At 55.1% G+C, this 9,787-nt stretch overlaps 2 protein-coding genes across 2 annotated transcripts; both read left to right on the top strand.

Moving 5' to 3' along the window:
* The first annotated feature begins 7,367 nt into the window (after positions 1-7,367).
* LOC123088190 (magnesium protoporphyrin IX methyltransferase, chloroplastic) lies at positions 7,368-8,572 on the top strand. Its single transcript, XM_044510381.1, has one exon. The coding sequence runs from the start codon at positions 7,472-7,474 to the stop codon at positions 8,459-8,461; it is 990 nt and encodes a 329-aa protein (XP_044366316.1). The 5' UTR covers positions 7,368-7,471; the 3' UTR covers positions 8,462-8,572.
* Positions 8,573-8,678: 106 nt separating this feature from the next.
* LOC123088191 (uncharacterized) lies at positions 8,679-9,510 on the top strand. The gene has a single exon (XM_044510382.1). It carries the CDS (start codon positions 8,679-8,681, stop codon positions 9,369-9,371), a length of 693 nt encoding a protein of 230 aa, XP_044366317.1. The 3' UTR covers positions 9,372-9,510.
* The last annotated feature ends 277 nt before the right edge of the window (positions 9,511-9,787 follow it).

Here is a 9,787-nt window from a genome sequence, read left to right on the forward strand (position 1 = left end):
TAGTTTTTTCAGCTTTTTGCTTTCTTTTTATCTTTTTTTTTATTTTTCAATTATTCTAAATATATATTACCAAAATAATCTCATGTAAAACATTTGGAAAATATTAATTAAGAATTTGATAAATCTTAAATGTCTATAGAAAAAATGTTTCTCATATGTGTGTGTGTGTGTCTCTTATTTGATGAATCTTATATATATAAGTGTTAATATTCATCACCCAGGGTGCACAATAAGTTATTCTTCACCCGAGATAATCTTACGAACGCTTCCTAAATAAATTACATTTAGAATATAAATAGTTACATGCATATTGATTCAATATGTAAAATTTGGCATAAAATTTTATGTATGTTTTGCACTATGCTTTTACATCCGTGTAACATAAAATACTTTTTACTGCGAATACATATTTTCTTACGTTCTCTTTTTATGTATGAAATAAGACAAAATTTATGAAACGTAAAAATACGGTGCATTGATGTCAAAATAGAGAAGAGGTGAAGAATAACCATTCCTCGCCCAAGGTGACGAATAGCGCGGCCCTATTTGAAAAATATAATCAAAGTATTCAAAAAATGTTGATAAAGCATTTGAAAAATGTTAAATATGTATACAGAAAATGTTTCTCATGAATACAAAACTGCATCCGAAAATATACACTGTGTATGACAAAAATTAATCATGCATTTACAGAATGTTAATCAGCCATTTGAAAATTGTTAACAAAGTATTTGAAAGTGTTAATCAAGCATTTGGAAAAAATTTCTCATGTATATGAATAATGTATAAACAAGATATACAAATGTATATGAAAAACATTGATCATATATTTTAAAAACGTTATTCAAGCATTTGAAAAACTGTTAATCAAGTATTTGAAAAGTGTTAATCAAGCATTTAAAAAATATTAAATGTGTATAAAAAAATGTTTCTCATGTACACGAATAGTGTATACTAAACAACATGTATGAGAAATGTAGATCATGCATTTAAAGAATGACAGATTAAAAGAAAATCTTAGACAGATTAAAAAAAATATTAATCAAGCATTTGATATATTTAAAAGTGTTAATCAAGCGTTTCTAAATGGAAAATACTCAAGAAAAACTTAGACAGATTAAAAGAAAACCGAAGAAAAACAAAGATGAAACAGAAAAAAACCGATCCAAAAAGACTGGGAAATAGTGAAAATGACAAAGAAACAAAGAAAAACGATGGAAAATTAAAATAAAAAAAGGAGAAAACCAGTGCGAAAGAATGCAAACGGTGAAAACCAACAAAAAAAGCCGATGAAAACGAGACAGAAACTAAGAAAAAAAAGAAAAAAAATGTCACTGGAAACAGAGAAAGAAAAAGAATACCTAAGGAAAACAAAGAATAAAACCAGTGAAAACAGAGAAAGAAACGAAGAAAATAGCTGAAGAAACAAAGAAAAACTGAAGAAACAAAGAAAACCGTATGAAAAAAATAAAAGGTAAAAAAAGCACGACAAAACTGGACTAGTCCATGACTAGGAATATAGCGACAGGAACAAGAGAAAAGACCAGCACGAGTAACGACCGAACGAACACAGCAAGCGTGAGCGAGCTAAAATGCCAAAATGGGTCGGCCTATAACTGCGGACGCTTCAGGCGAGAGCTTTTCCGTCTTGTTGTAATCAAGATATAGGTTTGCGGCAGATCGTATATGACGCTCGTGTGCGTCTGATCGTCGCTGCTTCGCTGAAGAGAAGCAAGCTAACGAGACGCACGGGCTGGCCCACTTCAAGCGAGCACCTGGCTCAAAAGTTGTTCAGTATATCGCAATAAAAATTAATGTGTATTTAAAAAAATTCAGGGCATATTACAAAAATGACCAATGTATATTTTTAAAAAAATCAGTGTATATCACAAGAATTTTCATTGTGTTCTAATTATTGTTCAGTGTATACCACAAAAATGTTCGATGTGTAGTTAAAATTGTTCAATATATATCATAAAATTATTCAATGTATATTTAAAAAAAATATTGTATATAAACAGTTGAATAAATATTAGGAATTTCATAATTGTAGTCATGTGTTTAAATAATTGTTCTAGGTTTTCAGAAAAAAATAATTTCTAAAAGTTTGTTCGAGTTCATTGACGTGGGATTTGTTTGAGAGGAAGAGATCGAACACACTTTGCATACACAGGGTTCGGCTGAACTTATACAGGGGAGGCGAGCCCACGATCACCATCGTGGCAAGGCCATGACGAGGAGTGGAGATCGTGCGTGTTGACAGGGAAAACTACACGCACGCACACACGCACTCGTACAATACATGGTACAATACACAGTAGTATTCTAACACCCCCCCCCCCTCCCCGCAGTCTTCGCGTCGTTGTCGGAGACGCAAAGGCTGGAGCGGAAATCAGCAAAGACGGAGCTCGGCAGCCCTTTGGTCATCACGTCGGCGAGTTGCTGCGAGGTCGGGACATGCGTGACGCGAAAGTCACCGAGAACCACTCGTTCCCGGACGAAGAGGATATCGAGCTCGATGTGTTTGGTGCGGCGATGGTGGACAGGATTGCTCAAGAGGTAGACGGCGGAGATGTTGTCGCAGTAGATAACAGTCGCCGCGCGCACCGTGCACCGAAGTTCACCGAGGAGTTGCCGGAGCCAGATGCATTCCGCAATGGCGTTGGCAACGCCGCGGTATTCCGCCTCGGCGCTGGAGCGGGAGACAGTGGCTTGGCGCTTGGACGACCAGGAGACAAGAGCATCCCCGAGGAAGACGCAGAAGCCGGACGTCGATCGTCTGGTGTCGGGGCAGCCGGCCCAGTCGGCGTCAGTGTAGGCACGGAGATCCAGCGACGTAGACGCCCGGAGATGAAGGCCGAGCGAGAGCGTCCCACGCATGTAGCGTAGCACACGCTTGAGCAGTGCGTTGTGGCACTCACGCGGGTCATGCATATGAAGGCAGACCTGTTGAACGGCGTAGGAGAGCTCCGGCCTGGTGATGGTCAGGTACTGCAGAGCACCGGCGAGGCTGCGGTACTGAGTAGGGTCATCAACACGAGGCCCGTCGGCGGATGGCAGCTTGGCCTTGGTGTCCACTGGAGTGGGTGAGGGCTTGCAATTATCCATGCCAGCCCGCTCCAAGATGTCCTCCCCGTACTGAGACTGAGACAGGAAGAAGCCGGAGCACGCCCGTGTGACATGAATGCCGAGGAAGTAGTGGAGGGCACCGAGATCCTTCATGGCGAATTCGCCAGTGAGACGCGCGATCACCTGTCGGAGAAGCGCGTCGGAGGAGGCGGTGAGGACGATGTCATCGACGTAGAGGAGGAGGTACACCGCGTCGGAGCCGTGCGCGTAGGTGAACAGAGAGTTTTCCGAGCAAGTCGCCGTGAACCTGATGGTGGTGAGGAAGGTAGCGAACCGCAGAAACCAGGCCCATGGGGCCTGTTTTAGTCCATACAGGGACTTGGACAGGCGGCGGACATGATCGGGCTGGTCTGCATCGACGAAGCCGGCTGGTTGCATGCAGTAAACCTCCTCTTGGAGCGTGCCGTGCAAGAACGCGTTCTTGACGTCGAGCTGGTGCACAGGCCACTATCGCGAGGCAGCGAGGGTGAGGACGGTGCACACGGTAGCAGGCTTGACGACGGGGGAGAAGGTTTCGCTGTAGTCCACGCCCGCGCGCTGGTGAAAGCCACGGACGACCCATCGTGCCTTGTACCGTTCAAGGGAGCCGTCGGCGCGTGTCTTATGGCGGAAAATCCATTTTCCCGTGATCACATTTGCTCGAGCGGGACACGGAACGAGAGCCCAGGTGCGATTGCCGACGAGCGCCGTGTATTCCTCCTGCATGGCAGCGACCCAGTTGGGATCGCGAAGAGCCTCGCGAATGGAGCGCGGGAGCGGCGAGATGTCCGGTGAAGAGTTGGTGGCGGCGGTGGTGGCGACGCAGACGTAGTCGTGGTCGTACTTGCGGTTGCGCTTGACCACCCCAGTGCGCGCCCGTGTCACAATGGACGGGTGTGCGGGGGAGGAAGGCACCGCAGCTGAGGAAGACGGTGTTGGCGCGCTCGTAGGGGAGCCCGGGGCACCGCAGCCGGTCGAGGGGGGAGGCGCGCCGTCGGATGTAGAACCAACGGAGGCGTTCAAACGCCCCGAACCCCCGCCAAGTGTCGGGAAAGGAGAGCCGCCCGATGAAGATCCCGCGGCTATACTTGAACCAGTAGAGGGCGCGCGCGAAGCGGGCGCGATCGTGGTTGGTGGTTGGACAGGCACTGGAACAAGACGAGAGGATGGAGGTGGGGAGGGAGTGATGGTGTCGACGACATGGGCGAAAGGGAAGACCTGCTCGTCGAACCGAACGTGGCGTGAGGTAAGGACGCGACGGGTAGCGGGATCGTAACACCGATAGCCGCGGTGATCGTGAGGGTACCCGAGGAAAACGCAAAGCAGCGAGCGTGATGCAAGCTTGTGATGCGTCTTGGAGTTTGTGTTGGGGTAGCACAGACACCCAAAAACCCTGAGTGTGGAGTAGTCGGGAGTGGTGCCGAGCAGCAGTTCATGCGGTGACCGCGGCGACGTGCCGGAGCAGGGTTTGTAGTTGAGGAGCAGGGTGGCTGTGGCAAGGGCTTCAGCCCAGAATCGTGTTGGCATCGCGGCATGGAGAAGCAGTGAGCGAACGCTGTCGTTGAGGGTTCGAAGAACACGCTCTGCTTTGCCGTTCTGTTGGCTTGTGTAAGGGCACGAGAGGCGAAAGACAATGCCGTGTTGGGTGAGCAGAGAGCGGAGAGGGAGATTGTCGAACTTTCGCCCATTGTCAGTCTGCAGAGCGAGGATCGGGCGCTCGAATTGGGTCTGTACATACGCATAGAAGGCAGTAAGAATGGAAATAACTTCAGATTTGTTGCGAATGGGAAATGTCCAGACGTAATGAGTACAACTGTCGAGCACCACAAGATAATACTGGAAACCTGAAACACTACTGACAGGCGATGTCCAAAGATCTAAATGCGGAATCTGAAAAGGAAAATAGCTACGATGTGACGAGTCGGAGAACGGTAGCCGTGCGTGCTTGCCCAGACGGCAGGCACGACAGTTGTGGCATGACGACGGACTGCAGGTGAACGGTGTGTGATGAAGATCTCGCCGCAGCGCCTCGGCTCCAGGGTTCCCAAGCCGTTGGTGCCAGAGCTCAACGGTGGCGACGCCAGCGAATGAAGGAGCGGGGTGGGGAGACGAGCCAGGAGTCACACGGTAGAGATCACCAGTGGAATCACATCGCAGAATCGCCTGGCGGGTGCCGATGTCCTTGACAGAAAAGCCAAATTCGTCAAACTCAACTGTAACTGGATTTTCACGCGTGAGTTTACGAACAGACAGTAAGTTTTTGAGAATGGACGAAGAAAGGAGAACATTGCGGAGGGTAAGAGGACTGGAGGTGGTGACGAGAGAACCATAACCGACGTGGGTGACCGGGATGCAGTCACCACTACCTACGACAATCTGAAGAGAAGTGGAAGGATGCAGGGAGTGAAGGTTACCCGAGTTCGAGGTCATGTGCGCCGTCGCACCACTGTCCATGTACCAGTCCGATGTGCTCCCAGATGGCAGAGAGGACGTGGAAGCGGTGTGCAAAGCAGTCTGCAGCGCCCCCATGTTCCACGGCTGCGGCGGGGGAGGCTGGGGCCCGGTGCTTGAGCTCGCACCAGGGTCGTCGTAGGTGTAGCCGGGGGTGGCGTAGGGGAAGTAGCGTATGGGTTGGGTGGCGGAGGTGCGAGCCCGGCGAGGTACGCCTGCTGGTGTGGGATGCCGGGGCGAGGGCCAAGAACGCCAGCGCCCGGGGAACGCCATGGCATGGGCCACGCCTGGACTATCCCTGTCCAGGAGTTGGCGCCGGGAGCTGCACCAGGAAGGGCTGCAGGCGGCATTGGTGGCGTGGAGGGACTGGGCGCCCCCCCCCCCCCCCGCCCTCCCGGAACCCCGGCCCCGACGACGGCCGCGCCCGCTTCCACGGCCAAAGTCTGCCGGCGAGGAGGGAGCGGGAGCTGGTGCGGCAGGACGCGTCACGGGCGCCGGAGTCTGGACGCGTGCTGCAAGGAGAGCGTGGGCAGACTGCTGGCGCGTGGACTGCTCCGCACGGTGCTCCTCAAGGAGGAGGAAAGAGCGAGCCTGCAGAAACGTCGGCAACGGGACACGGGAGGTGAGGTGAGGGATGGCATGGTGGTACCGCGTGTTGAGGCCGGGCAGCATGTTGAAGAGCTGTTGCGTGTCGGTGATCTTTTTCCCGACGTCGCGGAGCTGGTCGACGAAGGACTTGAGGCGGGCGCAGTACTGCATGATGGTGAGGTCGCCTTGGACAACAACGTGGTACTCGGTGTCGAGGTAGACCGCACGCGAGAGCTGGTTGTCACGGAAGATGCTCTCGACCGCAGCCCAGAGGGTGGCTGCCGTGTCTTCCGGTTGCATCACGACGTCGACGAGCTCCGGCAAGATGGTGGCGTACAACCAGTGCATGATGCAGTGATCGACCATGTCCCATTCCGGGTCACGACGCTGACGGAGAGGAGCAGCCTCGGCGAGGATGTGCTCGCGCACGCTGAACATGCCGACGACGGTGTTGAAGAACCGGCGCTACTGGGTGTAGTTGCCGCCGTGGAGATCCAGGACGACGGGCACGTGATGGCGAATGTCGATCGTCTGGAGGACAGACGAGGGGAAGGCGCGAAGGGCCAGTGGCACCGGGGCGACAGCTGTGGCGGCGGCAACTGCCGCGGCATCAGGGAGGATGGCGTCACGAAGAACGCCGTCGCCAGGGGTATCGCCAGCAGCGTCGCGCAGAACGCCGTCGCCATCGTGGGAGGAACGAGGAGATGAGACGGGGTTGGTGTCCATAGCAGCGGAAGGAGAAGTATCTGATACCATGTTTGAGAGGAAGAGATCGAACACACTTTGCATACACAGGGTTCGGCTGAACTTATACAGGGGAGGCGAGCCCACGATCACCATCGTGGCAAGGCCATGACGAGGAGTGGAGGTCGTGCGTGTTGACAGGGAAAACTACACGCACGCACACACGCACTCGTACAATACACAGTACAATACACAGTAGTATTCTAACATGATTGACCATGTTCTGGAGCGTTGCGCTCAGGCGAACACCGCTATCATTGTCGGTGAGGGTGGCAAGGAGCATAGGCAGTAAAGGTGGGGTGACGTGTTGAAATATATGACATCGACCTGTTGAGAGTTTTGAGGTGCGCTTATTGTCCAAGAGGCAAGAGACATCTTTTTTCCTGTTGCAACGCACGTACATATTTGCTAGTCAGGCTCAAAGGTGGCCCAGTCCCGTGAAGAATTGTAGGGAAACAGTCCTGATTAGTAACTCCTCTAAGGGTCTATCCACAAAAACCCTATCCCCAAAATCCCCAGCTCCAGCGCCCGCGAACCACTCGAAGAAGATTCAGCTGCTCCCTCCACGCTCCGACCGACCATGGCGCGCGCCGCCGTCTCCACCGCGCCCCTCTCCCGCCTCCACTCCCCGACGCCTTCCGTCCCGTGCCACTCTCTCTCCCACGCCCACTCCCAGCTCCGCATTCACCAGCAGCGCAGGCCCCTCGCCGTCGCTTCGGCGCTGCCCGAGGTCGCGGACCTGCCCGGGCTCTCGCTGCCCGCCGCGGCGGCCGCGGCCGCCGCCCTCGCGGCCGCGGTGTCCCTCTCCGACCCGGAGCGCCGGCGCAAGGCGCAGGCGGAGGCGGTGGGCGGCGGGGACAAGGAGGCGGTGCGCGCCTACTTCAACTCCACGGGCTTCGAGCGGTGGCGCAGGATCTACGACCCGGCCACGGACGACGTGAACCGCGTGCAGCTGGACATCCGCGAGGGCCACGCGCAGACGGTGGCCGCCACGCTGGCCATGCTGCGGGACGCCCCGGACGTGCCGCTCGCGGGCGCCACGGTGTGCGACGCCGGGTGCGGGACGGGGTCGCTGTCCATCCCTCTGGCCGCCGCGGGGGCCTCCGTGCTCGCGTCCGACATCTCCGCCGCCATGGTCTCGGAGGCGCAGCGGCAGGCGCAGGCCGCCCTCGCCGCCGGGACGTCGCCGGGGTTCCGCATGCCGCGGTTCGAGGTGCGCGACCTGGAGAGCCTGGAGGGGCGGTACGACGTGGTGGTGTGCCTGGACGTGCTCATCCACTACCCGCGGGAGGAGGCGCAGAAGATGATCCGCCACCTCGCGTCGCTCGCCGGGAAGCGGCTGGTCATCAGCTTCGCGCCCAAGACGCTCTACTTCGACGTGCTGAAGCGCGTCGGCGAGCTGTTCCCCGGCCCGTCCAAGGCCACGCGCGCGTACCTCCACTCGGAGAAGGACATCGAGGAGGCGCTCCGCGCCGCCGGCTGGCGCGTCAAGAACAAGGGCTTCATCTCCACCCAGTTCTACTTCGCCAAGCTCTACGAGGCCGTCCCCGTCGCCGCCGCCTCGTCGTAGCAAATGCGTTCATCATAGACCGGGATTTTTATTCTTGTAGAGTGTAGCTAATACATGTATCAGTAAACTCTAATCTCTCGGTGGTTCAAGCATGACTCGTTCTTGTTGTCATCGTGCTGCGTCAAAGCTCGGCATTGTGCCATGAGTTTCTTCTTGGATAATGGAGGAATGCCATCACCATGAATGGACATCCTAGCATTGCTCAGCTCTGGTCTGGATGCCAGTGGACTCAGAGTCAGTGAGAACTGAGGAGATGTGGAGCAGAGCGGCTGCAGATAAAACGGAGTGCTCTGCTTATAGTCGAGCGCGCGCGCGCGCCCTAGCGGCTATGCTGAAGATAATGCAGGGCGCCACCAGTATCCATCGATGTGCGATGCTCTCCACCGCACGCTGCAGTGTCCTCCCCGTCCGTCCGCAACCTTGCGTCGCCGTCCCCGTCCCCCGCGGGCGCGCGCGGGCGGTCACCGCCGTCTCGGTGAGGCCGCGCCGCCGAGGCGCGCGCCGGGACCGCTCGTGGGAGGACGACGGCGGCGGCGGGAGCGGCGACGAGGACGGCATCGACGAGAGCTTCTTCGGGGACGCGCGAGACGAGGAAGACGAGCCGGAGGAGGAGGAGCCGGGGCGACGGGCGGCCGGCTCGCCGGAGTCGGCCGCGGGGCAGCTGCGCGGGTCCGACGTGCTGCGGGCGCTGCAGCGGGCGGCGGCGGCGAAGGAGGCCAAGAAGAGGAGCAGAAGGAGCGCGGGCGGGGCGCGGCTGGCTGCGCGGCGGCAGGGGAAGGGCGGCGGCGCGAAGGCCGCGGAGGAGGCCGTGGCGGGGGAGGCGAGGCCGATAGAGATAAGGCGCGAGTGGGCGCCGAGGATCCGGGAGCTGGAGCTCAGGGTGCAGCAGCTCCTCCACAAGCACCAGTAGCAACCACAAAATCATGGTCGTTGGTTAAAGAGCTCTGTTGATTAAAAATGGCCAATCCATGTTTGTGCCGGCGAAGAAGCGTGCTCTGAATCTGTTGAATTTTGATTCTTGGAACACAGACAGCTCTGCTTTTTATGCATTCCCTTCTCATTCTGAGATTTGGTCACGAGTGCGCGCATTTTAGAGCCAGGGTGCAAGGGTGCAAGATCAACTCGGCGACGCGGCAAACACACGGCAAACCCACCCATCAAGGCTTCAAGAGAGCGGCGCGCAGGCGGGGGCGACGCCAAGGTGCTGCAAAGGGTGGGGACACTGGGCCTCGCCGGAGTAATATCAGCCACCCTACTTCTACGCCGCCAAACAGCCCGGACGGCATTCCCCGGCCTCCGCCATCGGGTGCGTGTCGTATTGTGTCG

The sequence above is a fragment of the Triticum aestivum genome, chromosome 4A (assembly GCF_018294505.1).
Source record: "Triticum aestivum cultivar Chinese Spring chromosome 4A, IWGSC CS RefSeq v2.1, whole genome shotgun sequence".
Classification (NCBI taxonomy): Eukaryota; Viridiplantae; Streptophyta; class Magnoliopsida; order Poales; family Poaceae; genus Triticum; species Triticum aestivum.

What these genes read in the sequence shown, in the direction of transcription:
- LOC123088190 (XM_044510381.1), top strand. Translation starts at nt 7,472, where the DNA reads ATGGCGCGCGCCGCCGTCTCCACCGCGCCCCTCTCCCGCCTCCACTCC.
- LOC123088191 (XM_044510382.1), top strand. Translation starts at nt 8,679, where the DNA reads ATGCCAGTGGACTCAGAGTCAGTGAGAACTGAGGAGATGTGGAGCAGA.